The sequence below is a fragment of the Erythrolamprus reginae genome, chromosome 2, assembly GCF_031021105.1.
Source record: "Erythrolamprus reginae isolate rEryReg1 chromosome 2, rEryReg1.hap1, whole genome shotgun sequence".
Classification (NCBI taxonomy): Eukaryota; Metazoa; Chordata; class Lepidosauria; order Squamata; family Dipsadidae; genus Erythrolamprus; species Erythrolamprus reginae.
This window is the reverse complement of record NC_091951.1, coordinates 42,238,228-42,257,594: the sequence shown is the minus strand read 5'-3', so window position 1 is coordinate 42,257,594 and position 19,367 is coordinate 42,238,228. Positions and strand designations below refer to the sequence as shown.

The following is a 19,367-nucleotide window of genomic DNA, read 5'->3' as shown; positions in this document are numbered from 1 at the left end:
GCAGAGAATGAGAGGAGGGAGAGACAAAAGAGAGAGAGAGGGGTGATTCTTGAAGCATATGGTAAAAAGCACCCAAATAATAAGAAATTCCCCCCAGCCCACACCTCTTTTTGAAAAGAATAAAAGAGAAAAAACCCCAGCCCTCAACTTGTTTTGGAAATGGTTCCAGTGTGTATACACACACACACATAAGGGGGGGAGAGAGACAGGGATGGAAAAAGAGGAGAAGTGAGAGGGAAAAGGAATGAGGGGAAAAAGGGAGGAAGAGAGAGAAATGACAAACATGAGAGAGAAAAGGGGGAAAGACAGGAGAAGTACCCAGAAATGAGATATAAATTTGAGTAGGGATGATTGATGATTGACTGTATTTATAAGGGGATGTTACATGGGATTGTATATACGAGGGGGTTATGTATGTATGTATGTATGTATGTATGTATGTATGTATGTATGTATGTATGTATTTATTTATTTATTTATTTATTTATTTAATTTGTGTCATTTTGGTTGGTGGTGTGCCCCAGGATTTTGTAAATGTAAAAAATGTGCTGCGGCTCAAAAAAGGTTGAAAATCACTGATATAAATTACTATCCTATACTTGATTGACAAATAGATAGATAGATAGATAGATAGATAGATAGATAGATAGATAGATAAATAGATAGATAGATAGATTAGATAGATTAGATAGATAGATAGATAGATAGATAGATAGATAGATAGATTAGATAGATTAGATAGATAGATAGATAGATAGATAGATAGATAGATAGATAGATAGATAGATAGAGATACAGTAGATAAAAATAAAATAAAAAATAAAATAAAATAAGGAGGCAGCCGGCCAGCAGAGGGCGCTGCGCTCTCATGGCTAAAGAAAGGAAGTGCCGCCCCAACCAACACCGTCTGTCAATTACCGACCATTTTAGACGGAGCGCTGCCTGGTTGTCCCGGGCCGGAGGCGCTTCGCCTTTCCCGTCTGGATCGTTTAAGAGCTGTTGAGAAAAAAGGAGTAGAGGCGAAGGTACCGGTTTTAGGCAGGGAAAGATTGGCCGGCTGATGAAGGGCTCCTTCTAGTTGCGAGCCCGGGTTGATCGTGATTGCAGAAGCCAGGCTGATCGGGGTGTGTAGTGTGTGTATGTTTGTGTGTGTGTATGTGTTTGTGTAGTGTGATGAGAGGTCACTGCAGGAAAGTGGGGGTGGGTGGGTGGCCGAGCTACGGTTGCTTATTTTGTGCCTTCAACGTGGACTTTCCCTCCGGGCGATGCACAAGGTGCTTCTTCTCTTTCGCCTTTTTTGCACACAACAGCCCGGTAAGGTAGATCGGTTGGCAAGAAAAGAGGGTGTCTCACTGCACGAAGTTGGCTTGAACCTGGGTCTTTTCTGGGTGGATCGGATCCAGCACTTTTTAATTGATCCACGCTCCCTGGCTGCGCTGTTTCTTGAGTTGCTTGCTTGGCTTCCTCAGGGAGCAGCAGAAGGACCTCTTTGTGTGCAATTCTCCGATGCTTTGTTTTGTCCTGTCTTGTATGGTTGCTTGTTTCTAAAGGGGCTCAAACCATTGGTTAGCTGCCCAGGGTCTCTGAGTGACATTACATCCATATCCATATCCATCCATCCATCCATCCATCCATCCATCCATCCATCCATGTCTATACTTCTCAAAAAAATAAAGGGAACACTCAAATAACACATCCTAGATCTGAATGAATGAAATATTCTCATTGAATACCTTGTTCTGTAGAAAGTTGAATGTGCACAATAGATTTGTGAAATTGATTGTCAATCAGTGTTGCTTCCTACGTGGACAATTTGATTTCACAGAAGTTTGATTTAGTTATATTGTATTGTGATACGGATATGGATATGGCCTCCAGAGGGTCTCCAGGGGGTTGGGGAAGCTGTTTTCTTGCTCCCCAGGCATTGAATTATGGGTGTGGGCACTCAAGCATGTGTGATAGCACGCACCTACACTCTTTCGGCACCCGAGGGGAAAAAAATTCACCATCACTGGTTTAGGGCCTCTTTTGTCAGGGAAATGAATTAATGGAAAGAGGTCGCTATTGATGGGACTGAAGAGGTTTGGCACCTTGCCTGTCACATCTTGGAAGACAATACCCCGGCCGCAGGGTCATATCAAGTCTGTATTGCAGCTTTGTTCCTTCTCATGAGCGAATTAGCTACCACCAGAATACATTTTTTCTTCCATACAGGATTTTTTTCAGTTTACTGGGTCCCAAGCGCCTTCTGGCCTGCTTGGATTGATAAAACTTGCTTATTTGCTGTGGATTAGCTTCTACTGTAGTGTTTCTCAACCTTGGTGTAGAGCAGGGGTGGGCAATTAATTTTGCCATGGGGCGGCATGAGAAATTGGGATGGTTTTAGAGGGCTGGACTAATATAATTAACTCAGTTCTACCCAATATTATAAAGATCCAGACCCTGGCCTGACCTAAACACCCAGACCCACTCTACAGACCCCTAATTGTTTGCTTTACAGCCACAGAGTGCACCACAGTCACTGCGCTGGAGTGTTTGCGTGGTTTCTGTGCTCGGCCACTCTCGGTAGGAGGTCGGGGTCTGCTCCAGTGCGAGGATGAAAGAGCTCACCGCATCTGCCGGGATTCCTCCAGTTCCTGCTTTCCTCATTTATTTATTTATTTATTTATTTATTTATTTATTACATTTGTATGCCGCCCCTCTCCATAGACTCGGGGCGGCTCACAACAGTAATAGAAAAAAACAATGTAGAATACAATTCTAATAATTAAAACTAAAAACCCGTAATTTAAAAAACATGCACACAACATACCATACATAAACAATATAGACCTGGGGAAGTTATCTCAGTTCCCCCATGCGTGACGACAGAGGTAGGTTTTAAGGAGTTTACGAAAGGCAAGGAGGGTGGGGGCAGTTCTAATCTCAGGGGGGAGCTGGTTCCAGAGGGTTGGGGCCACCACAGAGAAGGCTCTTTCCCTAGGACCCGCCAAATGACATTTTTTAGTTGACGGGACCCGGAGAAGGCCAACTCTGTGGGACTTAATCTGTGGCTGGGATTCGTGCGGCAGAAGGCGGTCCCGGAGTTATTCTGGTCCGATGCCATGAAGGGCTTTATAGGTCATAACCAACACTTTGAATTGTGACCGGAAACTGATCAGCAACCAATGCAGATTGCGGAGTGTTGGTGTAACATGGGCATTCCTGGGGAAGCCCATGATTGCTCTCGCAGCTGCATTCTGCACGATCTGAAGTTTCCAAACACTCTTCAAAGGTAGCCCCATGTAGAGAGTGTTACAGTAGTCGAACCTCGAGGTGATGAGGGCACGAGTGACTGTGAGCAGTGACTCCCGGTCCAGATAGGGTCGCAACTGGTGCACCAGGCGAACCTGGGCAAACGCCCTCCTCGCCACAGCTGAAAGATGGTTTTCTAATGTGAACTGTGGATCAAGGAGGATGCCCAAGTTGCGTACCCTCTCTGAGGGGGGTCAATAATTCCCCCCCTCCCAGGGTTATGGAGGGACAGATGGAGTTGTCCTTGGGAGGCAGAACCCACAGCCACTCTGTCTTATCCGTCTCAAGATTCATCAGGAAAGCAGGAACCGGAGAAGTCCCAGCAGACTCGGTAAGCTCTTTCATCCTCGCACTGGAGGGGACCCCGACCTCCGCGGACCGGTCATAGATAGCGGGCGGGGCGGTCATAGGCAGGAGGCGGGCCGCCCCTTGCCCAGGTCTGGTGTAGAGAATGGGAGCTGAAGTTCAAACATGTTCAAGCCACCAAGATTGAAAAACACTGTAATCCAGAGGAAGCATCCAATATCAATTGCTGAGGTTTTTTGGGACATGTGTACCTTAATTATTATTATTGGCTTCTTCGAAGAAAAGCAAATAAACCACCTGTTCTTATTTGTAAATAAATCTTAAACCCATTGGCTTATATCAGTGATGACAAACCTTTTTTCCTCGGATTCCGAAAGAGCATTTGTGTGCATTATCGCGCATGGTGAGTGCCCACGCCCATAATTCAATGGCCGGAGAAGGTGAAAACAGCTTCCCACATCCCCTGGAGGCCAGAAACGGCCCATTTCTCAACTTCTGGTGGGCCCAATAGGCTCGTACTTCACCCTCCCCAGGCTCCAAAGGCTTCCCTGGAGCCGGGGAGAGTAAAAACACCCTCCCAGAGTCTCTGCGAGCCAAAAATCAGTTGGCTGGCACACACATGCACGTTGGAGCTGAACTAGGGCAATGGCTTGCGTGCCAGCAGATATGGCTCCATGTGCCACCTGAAGGACCCGTGCCATAGGTTCGTCATCATTGGCATATGTGCAGTTCTGCATTCCTTGGGGGGATTTTCTCTTGTTTAAAAATCCTCCTTTGGCATCTGGGTTTGATGGTTGGAATTGTACTTCTACTCTAGGACTAATGGGATGCATCAGCTGTGATATAATAAATTGTTCCTTCTTTAATTTTTGGGCAGATAAAAAGTTTCCGTCTCTGCTTCCTAGGAATACTTCCTGTTCTTCTGCCTAGTAAGATGGAACTTCCTCAGGTAGGTATCTTTCAATAGGTCTTTATTTGGCTTTGTTTTGGAGAGCAGAAATGCCCAAGAGGGGAAACTCAGTGGCCGTCCTCCTTTTACCCTTTTTGCCTATTTTATTTGTTTGTTTGTTTGTTTGTTTGTTTGTTTGTTTACTTACTTACTTATTTACTTATTTACTTACTTACTTACTTATTTACTTACTTACTTACTTACTTACTTACTTACTTATTTACTTACTTACTTTCTTACTTTCTTACTTACTTACTTACTTACTTACTTACTTACTTACTTACTTACTTACTTACTTATTTATTAGATTTGTATGCCGCCCCTCTCTGAAGATATTTATTAGATTTGTATGCCGCCCCTCTCTGAAGATATTTATTAGATTTGTATGCCGCCCCTCTCTGAAGATATTTATTAGATTTGTATGCCGCCCCTCTCTGAAGATATTTATTAGATTTGTATGCCGCCCCTCTCTGAAGATATTTATTAGATTTGTATGCCGCCCCTCTCTGAAGATATTTATTAGATTTGTATGCCGCCCCTCTCTGAAGATATTTATTAGATTTGTATGCCGCCCCTCTCTGAAGATATTTATTAGATTTGTATGCCGCCCCTCTCTGAAGATATTTATTAGATTTGTATGCCGCCCCTCTCTGAAGATATTTATTAGATTTGTATGCCGCCCCTCTCTGAAGATATTTATTAGATTTGTATGCCGCCCCTCTCTGAAGATATTTATTAGATTTGTATGCCGCCCCTCTCTGAAGATATTTATTAGATTTGTATGCCGCCCCTCTCTGAAGATATTTATTAGATTTGTATGCCGCCCCTCTCTGAAGATATTTATTAGATTTGTATGCCGCCCCTCTCTGAAGATATTTATTAGATTTGTATGCCGCCCCTCTCTGAAGATATTTATTAGATTTGTATGCCGCCCCTCTCTGAAGATATTTATTAGATTTGTATGCCGCCCCTCTCTGAAGATATTTATTAGATTTGTATGCCGCCCCTCTCTGAAGATATTTATTAGATTTGTATGCCGCCCCTCTCTGAAGATATTTATTAGATTTGTATGCCGCCCCTCTCTGAAGATATTTATTAGATTTGTATGCCGCCCCTCTCTGAAGATATTTATTAGATTTGTATGCCGCCCCTCTCTGAAGATATTTATTAGATTTGTATGCCGCCCCTCTCTGAAGATATTTATTAGATTTGTATGCCGCCCCTCTCTGAAGATATTTATTAGATTTGTATGCCGCCCCTCTCTGAAGATATTTATTAGATTTGTATGCCGCCCCTCTCTGAAGATATTTATTAGATTTGTATGCCGCCCCTCTCTGAAGATATTTATTAGATTTGTATGCCGCCCCTCTCTGAAGATATTTATTAGATTTGTATGCCGCCCCTCTCTGAAGATATTTATTAGATTTGTATGCCGCCCCTCTCTGAAGATATTTATTAGATTTGTATGCCGCCCCTCTCTGAAGATATTTATTAGATTTGTATGCCGCCCCTCTCTGAAGATATTTATTAGATTTGTATGCCGCCCCTCTCTGAAGATATTTATTAGATTTGTATGCCGCCCCTCTCTGAAGATATTTATTAGATTTGTATGCCGCCCCTCTCTGAAGACTCGGGGTGGCTCACAACAACAATAAAAACAATATTCTAGCAAAAACAAATCTAATATTAAAAAAGCACATAAAAACCCTATCATATTTAAAAAGCAAGCAACACACACATACCCAAACATAAATATAAAAAAGCCTATGTGAGCAGAAAGACCTAGGATCCATGCGCTTTTGTTCTTTTGGCTAAGAAAATTAATATGTGTAAACTAACCCCAGATATTAACTCTGAAAGCCCTTCCAAGAAAAAGTGTGTTTTTATACATTCTGTGAGTGTGTATAAAAATTAATGTATCGCCTTTTCGCTTTAATAGAACAATACAGTGGTACCACTACTTAAGAACTTAATTCGTTCCGTGACCAGGTTCTTAAGTAGAAAAGTTCTTAAGTAGAAGCAATTTTTCCCATAGGAATCAATGTAAAAGCAAATAATGCGTGCAAACTCATTAGGAAAGAAATAAAAGCTCGGAATTTGAGTGGGAGGAGGAGGAGGAAGAAGAGGTAGACAGTTGCTTCCGAGGGAAGAAGTTGAGGTGAGGGGAATCAAAAAAATCCAAAACTTTAAGGTTTTTAAAAAAAGAGGGACTCTGAGGCAGCGAGGAAGAGCATACGCCTCCCATGTACCCAGCGCAAGGCTGCCTCCCATACACTGCGCCAGAGAGAGAAACCCAGGGGGAATTGCAGGAAACTGGCCCGGCCTTTGTGCCGCTCTCAAATTTCCTGGGAAATTTTTCCGGGCTTGGGTTCTTAAGTAGAGGCAAAAAAATCTTGAACACCCGGTTCTTATCTAGAAAAGTTCTTAAGTAGAGGCGTACTTAGGTAGAGGTACCACTGTAAATCCAATGATTCAAATATGACAATATGGAGTCTTACGTTATTTTTTATTCAACTACACCAGTGATGGGCCCCATCTGGTACGAATGGGATCGGTGATCCATTATGACTTTTTAATGGGTTCTGGAGGCCAGGCCGGCCGCATGCGCAACACATGTGGACACGGCCCCATGTGAGGTTTTGCTTCTGCGCATGCACCCGAAGCGAAATCTCACACAAGGACACTTGTATGGGTGAGATTTTGGCAATATTTGCCCTTGTTTTTTGCTTCTGCACATGGACAGAAAGGGCAAAAATTGTTGAAATCTCACCCGCAGGAGTGTCCTTGCGTGAGATTTCACTTTGGGCGCATGTGCAGAAGCGAAATCTTACGCAAGGGGGAAGTACTCGTGTCGGGTGCGCCTGCCTCGGGATCCCGTACCAGTAGGAAAAGGTAAGTGGAGCCCTTTGCTGAGCTACATGTACCCTGGAGATTTTTTCCAGTAAAGTCTAACAGTGGGAATACAGTGGTACCTCTACCTACAAACGCCTCCACTTACAAACTTTTCTAGATAAGAACCAGGTGTTCAAGATTTTTTTGCCTCTTCTCAAGAACCATTTTCCACTTACAAACCCGAGCCTCAGAAACTGTTACCGGAAAAGGCAGGGAGAAGCCTCCATGGGGCCTGTCTGCGATTCTCCTGGGAGGAAACAGGGCCGGAAAAGGCGGGGAGAAGCCTCTGTGGGGCCTGTCTAGGAATCTCCTGGGAGGAAACAGGGCCTCCACCCTCCCTGTGGTTTCCCTAATCACACACATTATTTGCTTTTACATTGATTGCTATGGGGAAAATGGCTTCTTCTTACAAACCTTTCTGCTTAAGAACCTGGTCACGGAATGAATGAAGTTGATAAGTAGAGGTACCACTATAATGCCAAAAGATAATAGACTTAACATTAGCAAGCTGAATGCCAGAATAGTTAGTCAAAATTGCTAAGAGAAGAAAAATCAAAGGGCAGAAAGAACGAAGATCTCAAGAAGAAACTGAAAACATTTCAGAGCCTGTTAGATGAGGTTTATGACAATAACAGTGCCCAACCTTTAAGGTTTGGTGGTCTGGATGGCGGAGGGAGGGGAACGTAGCCGCAAGACCGGTGGACTGGCAGCTCCAGTTATGCAAGAGAGAAGTATTGGGGGTTCACAGCTCACGGGAGTGGAGCCATGCACACACATTGGCCCTCCTCTCACTTTACAACGGTCTTTGCCTAGCATCCGAAATTTTGAGTTCAAATACTACCTTGATTATACAATGCGCTTAATTTCACATTCTAGCAAATTAATAGGAATATCAGTGAATAGGTTTATGATTAAGGTGTTTCGCTTCATGTCGGTGACCCATCTCGACTTATGACGATGATGATCAAGCTCCATTGAGGTTATCAATCAACGACGACTTGGGCAATTGTGTGATTCTTATTTTTTTTTGTTATTCCCTGGCTTCCACAGTTTTTCATTCTTCGCTCATTCAATTGCAAAGTATAAACTCATTATTCTGCCTCTATCAGGATAGAGCAAGACAAACAACCATTTGGCCTGTACTATATAAGCCTTAGTGCAGGGGTGTCAAACTATTTCATTAATAAACTCAGCCGCCCTAAATCCCGTGGGATTGGGCGGCATAGAAGTCAATTGAATTAAATGAAATGAAATTAAGTTAAATTTAAATGAAATAATTAAATTAAATTAAATTAAATTAAATTAAATTAAATTAAATTAAATTAAATTCTGCATCAGGATTGTATTTAACCTGCGGGAGAATGCCGTGGCCAGAGGGGGTAGTGGCCAGCTCAACGTCAGTCCTCTACTGGGGAGACTCTATTTTTGCTGGCAGAGGGCTGCACGATGAGGTGGAATGCAGTTCCACCAGCGGAAATAAAGATGCATGCCCAGCTCCATTTGATCAACAGCTGTCACTTCCTAGATTACTGATCTCAACTCGGCTCTCCTTTTTCCTCCTGCTGCCCACTCCTGGTTACCACTTGCTTCTGCTGCGTCTGCACTCCTTGCTTTTTTCCTCTTTCCTCCTTCCTGGCCTCGGATGAGCTTCCCTCTCTCCTGTCCGGCTCCCCTCCAGCCTTCCTGGGTGGAAGCGATGCTGGCAGCATTTATGCTTCTGGCAGCACCCGTTCGCCTAGCTATCCAGCCTGAGGCGGGAGGGGCAACCCAGGAAGGAGAGCGTGGGAAGCGTGAAGCAACACTGGTAAGGTTGTAAGTCGAGGACTTAACAGTTCACTTAAACAATGATGATCGCTCAAGCCACTCCCACCTGGTCACATGGCCGGCCACTCCTACCCAGTCACATGACCATTAAGCCACACCCACAAAATAAGCCACACCCACAGTGTGGCAGTAAAAATTTTGGCTGCCCATTACTGGCTTCAGGAGGCTGTCGTGGCTGAAAACAGAGCCTGGGCAGGCTTCACACATCATCCCCAAGCTCCATTTTTGCTGCCAGAGGTAACGGAGTTCGCGGAGAGGGGCGGCATACAAATCTAAATAATAAATAAATAAATAATAAATAACGCGGGTGGTTCCTTTGCTGTTTTCAGGGCGGGCCTGTGGGCCGGATCTGAGCACCCAGATCTGACCTGCAGGCCTTCAGTTTGACACCCCTGCCCTAGTGCTTAACCTCACTTACAGTTTTCATAATTTTACAAAGCTCCGTGGTGAACTGTGATTATATTAAGGGTAGGAACAGAAGCTCTTGTGTTACGAAATAAAGGTGTCCTTTCTTTATGGTGCAGGTGGCATTCGAAGAGGTTGCTGTGCATTTCACAGAGCAGGAGTGGGCCTTGCTAAATGTTGGTGAAAAAGTCCTCTACAAAGATGTCATGCAGGAGAACTTTGAACATGTGATGTCATTGGGTGAGCATCTTTGTTGCTTTCTGTATATTAAATATTATGTTATTCATGATAACAATTCTTACTCGTTATAACATTTTCTTACCCATTTATAATATTTATCAGAAGAGTCATTAAACTATATGTACCATTAATAATCCCCAAAGCAGGAAAAACAAATTACCCATAACAATAACGAAGCTCCAAGCAAAAAAATATATATCTTTGGCAAGAAAACAAAACTGGCTAAATAGCCAACTTCAAAAGCCGCTACAAAAACTTATGCCAATAAATAAAGACTGAATGCACCAATTATCATATCAATCAAGAGGAAAACCTCCTATGTATGAACTGGGCATTCCATAATTTCATAAACTGCAATCTTAAAAAGATAAGAACCATCCCACTCCTAAAAGGACCTAACAATAAAAACTGTAGTGATGAAACCGTTAAAGCCAACCTCTTTAACACATTCTTCAGCTCAGTCTTTGAAAACAACAACAACTTATATCCAATATTTCATAGTCGAACCACAAACAATTACAATGATATAATACATACCTACATACTTCACAGAAGACAACGTTAGAAAGGCACTACGCAATCTAAAACCATCTCTTTCCATTGGACCAAATGGATTATGTGCCTACTTCTTTTTAAAAACCGTTCTGCCCTAGCAGCCCTAGCTCCCTACCCAACCCATGGTCACTAACAACGGTCATCCCTATCTTCAAAATGGGAGACCTCAGCCTAGTTGAAAATTACAGACCAATCTCTTTATGTTGTGTCAACTGCAAAGTCATGGAATCAATCATTAACCAAACCATTACACTCCACTTAGAGACAAACAACCTACTCTCTCATAAACAATTTGGTTTCAGAAAAAATTATCCTGCAATCTGCAACTTCTACACTGTACAAACATATGGATTACACAACTCGATCAGGGCAAAGCAATAGACACAATTTACATAGGTTTCTGCAAAGCCTTTGACTCAGTAGTACACAACAAGCTATTTCTAACAACAAATATTATGGCATTTCTGGACCCCTGCACAAATACAATGCCACTTGGCGGGACCCAGGAGAAGAGCCTTCTCTGTGGCGGCCCCGGCCCTCTGGAACCAACTCCCCCCAGAGATTAGAATTGCCCCCACCCTCCTTGCCTTTCGTAAGCTACTTAAAACCCACCTCTGCCACCAGGCATGGGGGAATTAAGACTTTTTCTCCCCCTAGGCTGATACAACTGTATGCATGGTATGTTTGTATGTATGTTTGGTTTTTATATATTAAGGGGTTTTAATTTGCTTTTAGTATTGGATTTTATTGTATATTGTTCATGATTGTTGTTAGCCGCCCCGAGTTTTCGGAGAGGGGCGGCATATAAATCCAATAAAACTTGAAACTTGAAACTGTGTTCCTGTGAAACCAGAGACAAGTGGTCAAAATTGGAAACACTTTTTCAAACCATTCATAAAATATCGTACTCAAAACTCTCACTTATCATATATATTTTCTTTCTTCCATATATCCTCTCCCCTAAGTTCACGTTACCCCTATATATATTACTACATGTCTATTTTTCTTCCTATGTATTTGTGTATTGGACAAATGAATAAATAATAATAAAATAAAAAACCATGCTTGTATTTCTTATATATTCATATTAATGTTTATACTTTGTCTGTAATCATATACACGCTTGATCAACTAAATAAATGAAAATATAAAATAAATAAACACCAGGGATTCCAGATGCATGCAGACTCTTCTTTAGAGAGGAATAGATGAACTAGTTACTGTCTGATGTTAATGTTTTCTGTAATTTCCAGGTATCTTTCTTGCTCTAAAAGAAAGCAAAATCGCACCTTGTCTACTTTTGGTAACACCCTATTCTAGCTCGGTGGCTTTTCGCCAGGTAGGTATATTATATTTGTGAGACTGTACTTGGGAGAATATAAATGCAAACATAAGATGTAGAAGAAAACTTAAAACTAAGTAACTTAGAACTAAGGAGAAATTTCCTGACAGTTCAAACAATTAATCAGTGGAACAGTTCGCCTCCAGAAGTTGTGAATGCTCCAACACTGGAAGTTTTCAAAAAGATGTTGGATAACCATCTGTCTGAAGTAGTATAAGGTTTCCTGCCTAGACAGGGGGCTGGACTAGAATACCTCCAAGATCCCTTGCAACTCTGTTGTTGTTGTTGTTGTTGTTGTTGTTGTTATTATTATTTATTAGATTTGTATGCCGCCCCTCTCCGGAGACTTGGAGCGACTTACAACAACAATACATAGTACAAATCTAATGGTTAAAAAACAGTTTAAAACCCTTATTATAGAAAAACAGTCATGCATCCCAAACAAACCATACATAAAATGAAACGGCCCAGAGGTGGGTTTTTAGGAGTTTGCGAAAGTCAAGGAGGGTGGGGGCAGTTCTGATCTCTGGAGGGAGTTGGTTCCAGAGGGTCGGGGCCGCCACAGAGAAGGCTCTTCCCTGGGCCCCGCCAGACGACATTGTTTTGTCGCCGGGACCCAGAGAAGGCCAACTCTATGGGACCTAATCAGTCGCTGGGATTCGTGCAGCAGAAGGTGGCCCTGGAGATATTTGTTGTTGTTGTTGTTGTTGTTATTGTTATTATTATTATTAAAACATGTGTCTCTGTAATCTACTTTATTTATGTCAAAAATGTTGAAATGTGCTCTTTGTGTAACAAAATATAGCTAACAAGGCTCAACAATCTGAAACGAAATATGAGGATATTTTCCTTCCTTTGCACTAATTGGTTTTTTTTAATTGGCAATTTTGGTTGCAGTCAGATCCCTTTTAAATAAGCACTATTAATATTTTTACTCACTTTGTCTACGGAAACTGTGTCCCAGGGGCTGCTAGTTGATCCACATTTTCGGAATTTCAGAGAGGACTATGATGCGTTCTATGTAGCAGCACAAACACTACATCATGGGCTCCCCGTTGATATCAAAGTGATTAAAAACAGCTTTTTAAAGGAAATTTTCAGTAAAATCACCCATGCCTCTTGTTGTTATTATTATTATTTTCCCTATTGTCTTTGTCATACTCAGTTATTATTATTATTTTCCCTATTATTTCCCTTGATTTTGTGTTTTCAATGTGTATGGTAGGTTGTTTAAATCCTGCAGGTTTTTTTTATTGTGGCATTGTGGTTGCCAAGATTGTGACAGGATAAAACTAAATTGAACAATTATAAATAATAGTTATCCACATATACTCTACAGAGCTATGTTTTCAGCTGAAACCATAGCCTTGATTCTTGGTGCTGTTGAGTTTGTGGGGCAGGAGAGGGGGGGAAAAGAAAGAAAAGAGATGGAAGCTAAATTATATTATTCAGTAGTGTATTCATTTATTTTCCTTTATCTAGTAATAATCTAATATTAGAGGTACACAGCCTGAGACTGGAAGACTACAAGTACCTCACTAGCCACATTTAAATTTTTAACATGATATATACTGTATTTTTTGGACTATAAAACGCACAGGTGTATAAGATGCACCAAGATTTCAAAGAGGTAAGTAAGTAAGAAAAAAAGGTTTTGGCACCCATTTTTTTGAGAAATGGCATGTAGAAGGTTTTAGAGGCCTGCAGAGTGCTTCTGGGAGCTGAGGGAAGGGGGAAAAACCCTTGTTTCTATGAAAAACAGGTCTTTTTTGCCAAAACGGGGGTGTTTTTGCCTTCTCCCAACCCCCAGAAACACTCTGCAGGCCTCCCAAAAGCTCTGCACACCCTGTTTTTGCAAAAAATGGGCCATTTTTTTTTTTGCAAAAATGGGACGTGGGGGCAAGAGGCTAAAAATGGCTATATTCGGTGTATAAGATGCACCAACATTTCTGCCCTCTTTTAGGGGGGAAAGGTGCATCTTATATTCGGAAAAATACGGTAATAAAATATTAAATACATGATTGGGAATTGATCTTTTGTGTACAGTGTTCCCTCGATTTTCGCGGGTTCAAACTTCACGAAAAGTCTATACCACGGTTTTTCAAATATATTAATTAAAAAATATTTTGCGGGATTTTTGCCTATACCACGGTTTTTCACGCCCGATGATGTCATATGTCATTGTCAAACTTTCATCTGCCTTTAATAAATATTTTTTAAAATAAACTTTAATAAATAAACATGGTGAGTAATGATCTAAAGGGTTGCTAAGGGAATGGGAAATGGTAATTTAGGGGTTTAAAGTGTTAAGGGAAGGCTTGTGATACTGTCCATAGCCAAAAATGGTGTATTTACTTCCGCATCTCTACTTTGCGGAAATTCGACTTTCGCGAACGGTCTCGGAACGCATCCCCCGCGAAAGTTGAGGGAACACTATTCGGTGTATAAGATGCACCAACATTTCCGCCTTCTTTTAGGGGGGAAAGGTGCATCTTATATTCGGAATAATACGGTAATAAAATATTAAATACATGATTGGGAATTGATCTTTTGTGTATTAAATTTAAAACATTTTTAAATATAGTGCAGTTCAATAGAATTTTCGTCCTGGCTGCGCCACACTTGTTTTTGGTTTCTGTGGCCCCAAATCACTCAAAGCCTAGCCTTTGAGCCCAGAAATAGTGGATCATACACTGCTGTCATTATAAGCAGGAGAAAGGTGCTGCAGTTATCAACCATTAGGGGTAGTGATTTCTGACAGTCTCAAAATGGGTGAGCAGTGTGGTCGGCGGTAGGAAAAGCAAGTAGGATGCTTGGCTGCATAGCTAGAGGTATAACAAGCAGGAAGAGGGAGATTATGATCCCGCTATATAGAGTGCTAGTGAGACCACATTTGGAACATTGTGTTCAGTTCTGGACCTACAAAAAGATATTGACAAAATTGAACGGGTCCAAAGACGGGCTACAAGAATGGTGGAAGGTCTTAAGCATAAAACGTACTGTATCAGGAAAGACTTAATGAACTCAATCTGTAGAGTCTGGAGGACAGAAGGAAAAGGGGGGACATGATTGAAACATTTAAATATGTTAAAGGGTTAAATGTTAAATAAAGAAGTGTTTTTAATAGGAAAGTGAACACAAGAACAAGGGGACACAATCTGAGGTTAGTTGGGGGAAAGATTAGAAGTAACAGGAGAAAATATTATTTCACCAAAAGAGCAGTAGATGCTTGGAACAAACTTCCAGCAGACATAGTTGGTAAATCCACAGTAACTGAATTTATACATGCCCGAGATAAACATATATCCATCCTAAGATAAAATACAAGAAATAGTATAAGGGCAGACTAGATGGACCATGAGGTCTTTTTCTGCCATCAGTCTTCTGTGTTTCTATATTTCTAACCTACCCAGATCGTTTGTTCAGCAGTCTCTTCCTTCACTTCTTCACCCCATTCCAAACTTTCATGACTTTTTAGACTAGGCAATATGTGACTGTGAGGTTGCTAGAAGGGTCTATTGGGGAATTAAAGATTTTGCCTATTTCCAACAGGTCTCGTTTGAGGAGGTGGCCATGCATTTTTCTGAGCAAGAGTGGGCATTGCTGAATGTGAATGAAAGAGCCCTCTACAAGGATGTCATGCAGGAAAACTATAAGCATATATTGTCCCTGGGTAAGTGTTATACCTCCCGTTATCGCCTGTATTATTAAAACTTGGATTTATTTTTTTTAAGATTCCATGTTACATGATTTACATAAGCAATCAATCATGAACAAGATTACAAAGGACCAGGACATTTCAATTTTAACAAAGGTCAGAACACGTCAAACATTGTTTTTTTCCAGAGGTAATTTTTTATTTATTTATTATATTTTGGAAACGTCCACCTTCCTACTTGGGAGTTGCTGTGAAAGCTGGATTCAGGGAAGGAATGAGAGAAAGAAGATAAATGCCTTTGGATTGTGGTTTTTGAAAGCGATTGCTAAAAGCGTGTGGATCGATCAAGCAGCTGTTGATCAACCATTAACCAAACAAAGGCCAGTTGATCTCTCAAAGCAAAGATCAACAAGCAAAAGCTCGCTTATTTAGACAGACAATGTGAGGGATGAAAGAATAGAATAGAATAGAATATTGTTTTTTAATGTATTAATTGGATTGTTATTGTTTCTTGTTTTTCTGTTTATGCCATGAGCCGCCCCGAGTCCCCGGAGAAGGGCAGCATACAAATCCAATCAAATCTAAATCTAGAATAGGATAGGATAGGATAGAATAGAATAGAATAGAATATTTTTTATTAATGTATTAATTGGATTGTTATTATTGTTTCTTCTTTTTCTGTACATGCCATGAGCCGCCCCGAGTCCCCGGAGAAGGGCAGCATACAAATCCAATCCAATCTAAATCTAGGATAGGATAGAATAGAATAGAATATTTTTTATTAATGTATTAATTGGATTGTTATTATTGTTTCTTGTTTTTCTGTACATGCCATGAGCCGCCCCGAGTCCCCGGAGAAGGGCAGCATACAAATCCAATCAAATCTAAATCTAGGATAGAATAGAATAGAATAGAATTCTTTATTGGCCAAGTGTGATTGAACACACAAGGAATTTGTCATTGGTGCATATGCTCTCAGTGTGCAGAAAAGAAAAGAAAAGAAAGGATAGATAGGGTGAAATCCTACTGGTTCGGACTGGTTCGCCCGAACAGGTAGTAACAGGTAGTAAAAAATGCTTCCAATTCGGGCAAATTGGAATTTCCAACGATCAGCTGGACGACGATCAGCTGTGATGTGAGATTTATATTAGCTAGAATCGTCTGATTTCTTGCTTTCTAGCTAATCTAAATTGACACAGGGGATTTCCTTCCCCCTTGCTGTTCTACTTACCTTTGCAGACTCGAAAGGCTTCGAAATGGTCCCTTTTTTTAGCGCTGTGTGGGCGTGTCTCAAGCATGCGCGCATCAGTAGCAGACTCACAGAACCGGTAGCAGACTTCGGAGGATTTCACCACTGGTTATTATGCTTGACCAGGGTGAAAAGAGAAGCAGAAAAGGAAGACATCAGATAAAATAGATTATGAGGATCAAGAAGATTTTTGGATTAACTTTCAGATATTGCCAAAGGCAGGTTAAGCCGCTGAGCATTCGGAGTCGAGCTTGCTTTGACGGCACCTAACTAACTTTATTATTGGTTTCATATCACTTCATATGTCCTTCCTGATCTCTTATAGGTCAAGTGCAAAATTTATTGATATTCCTCAGCAATCCTAATAAAGTATGCCGTTTGTAAAGCCAGCTAAAAATTGGTATGTCCTGATTACAGCTACCGTAGTTTCTCGACTTACAACCGTTTGTTAAACGACCGTTCAAAAGTTAAAATGGCACTGAAAAAAAAGTGACTTAAGACCAGTTCCACCGTTATGACCACGGCAGCGACACCCCCCCTCCCCCAGTCATCTGATCGGACTTCGGGGGCTTGGAAACTAGCCTGAATTTATGATGGTTTCAACATTCCGATATCCTGGAATTCTCACTTGCAACCTTCCTAGAGAGCTTCCGGCAAGCAAAATCGATGGGGGAAGCCGGGATGTCAATGTTCCGACTAAGGAATCCAACTGATTCAGCACTCCGAGACGTTCAACTTTTTCAAAGAACTGTTTTGTTGAGTACATCAATTCAGCACGGATAAAAATAAAACCAGCTCTAAATATTTTCCTGTGGTTTCTGTATATTTAAAGAGTAGATAATTCCCTCCCTCGGTGTCACAAGTCACCTTGTCCAATTAGTCTACGGAGATCTTTAATCATCCAGGTCATGGTTGTCCCAAAGGTGATTTTTTTTCAAGAGGCAACTGGACTTTCTGGTTTTTCTTTTGAAGACGTTTCACTTCTCATCCAAGAAAGCTTCTTCAGTTCTGACTAAATGGAGGAGGGGGGAGCTTTCTTGGATGAGATTTGGAACGTCGTCAGAGAAAAACCAGGAAGTTCAGCTGCCTCTTAAAAAAAGCACCTTTGGTACGTTGTACAATTAGATGTTCCTGCATCTCTTTGGTAACTCCCTTCGGTCTCTGGCGAGCACCTGTTGAGATGCCCTGGATTCCCATTTGGACAATATTTTGTTACTGTCTGGTTCTCCAGACCAGTGTTTCCCAACCTTGGCAACTTGAAGATATTTGGACTTCAACTCCCAGAATTTATTTATTTATTTATTTGATTGATTGATTGGATTTGTATGCCGCCCCTCTCCGTAGACTCAGGGCGGCTAACAACAATGATAAAAACAACATGTAACAATCCAATCCAATACTAAAATAACTAAAAAAATCCTTATTATAAAAACCAAACATACATACAGACATACCATGCGTAAATTGTAAGGCCTAGGGGGAAAGAATATCTCAGTTCCCCCATGCCTGACGGCAGAGGTGGGTTTTAAGAAGCTTACAAAAGGCGAGGGGGTGGGGGCAATTCTAATCTCTGGGGGGAATTGGTTCCAAAGGGCCGGGGCCGCCATAGAGAAGGCTCTTCCCCGGGTCCCGCCAAACAACATTGTTTAGTTGACGGGACCCGGAGAAGGCCCACTCTGTGGGACCTACGTGGTCGCTGGGATTCGTGCAGCAGAAGGCGGTCCCTGAGATAATCTGGTCCGGTGCCATGAAGGGCTTTATAGGTCATAACCAACACTTTGAATTGTGACCGGAAACTGATCAGCAACCAATGCAGACTGCGGAGTGTTGGTGTAACATGGGCATATTTGGGGAAGCCCATGACGGCTCTCGCAGCTGCATTCTGCACGATCTGAAGTTTCCGAACACTTTTCAACGGTAGCCCCATGTAGAGATGCTGGCTGGGGAATTCTGGGAGTTGAAGTCCAAATATCTTCAAGTTGCCAAGGTTGGGAAACACTGCTCCAGACCTCCCACCTACCACAAATTGTGTCAAGCTGAGAAACAGAAAGATTTAGCATTTAGACTTATATACCGCTTCACAATGCTTTACAGCCCTCTCTAAGTGGTTTGCAGAGAGTCAGCCTATTGCCCCCAACAATCTGGCTCCTCATTTTACCCACCTCGGAAGGATAGAAGGAGCCTGGTGAGATTCAACCTGACAAACCGCTGGCAGCCGGTGATCAGAAGAAGTAGCTTGCAGTACTGCACTCTAACCACTGCACCACCAAGGCTCATCGAAGATGGTTGCAACAGGCCTGATCCGTTTCAAACTTTGCTTAACTTCGTTAGACGACAGCATGGCTCACGTAACAACGGTGGTGATTGGCTTAACAACCATGGCAAAAATTTAAAAGGTCTTAAAATGGGGCACGATTCACTTGCTTAGCAATAGAAATTCCGGGGTCAACTTCCTCTATTGTCCCTACTTCCTCTATATGTTTTATACCCCGTTTCCGGGACGTTTTGCAATGAGTTTACCATTTAGGGGATAATTGCTCTCCGTTCCTGCTTCGTTCAGCAATATGATGGCTTTGCATGCCTTCAGGGTTTGTTCATTAGGATGGGATCTGTTTTGTGGATGGGGGGAAATGGAGGGTGGGTGGGGAGGAGT

General features: G+C 41.8%; 1 protein-coding gene across 6 annotated transcripts in view; it reads left to right on the top strand.

Annotated features, from left to right (window-relative positions):
- LOC139160247 (zinc finger protein 420-like) overlaps window positions 1-19,367 on the top strand; it is a 71,930-nt gene that overhangs the window by 6,566 nt on the left and 45,997 nt on the right. For 2 of the 6 annotated variants that reach the window (XM_070737926.1, XM_070737925.1), the window contains exons 2-5: window positions 4,478-4,549; window positions 9,790-9,910; window positions 11,719-11,804; window positions 15,360-15,480. In XM_070737926.1, the coding sequence (XP_070594027.1) occupies window positions 4,535-4,549; window positions 9,790-9,910; window positions 11,719-11,804; window positions 15,360-15,480 (343 nt within the window). In that variant the 5' untranslated portion in view covers window positions 4,478-4,534. Of the gene's footprint in view, window positions 1-910; window positions 1,125-4,477; window positions 4,550-9,789; window positions 9,911-11,718; window positions 11,805-15,359; window positions 15,481-19,367 lie in introns of those variants that run through there. The other 4 variants (XM_070737931.1, XM_070737929.1, XM_070737928.1 and 1 more) reach the window with 4 other exon arrangements.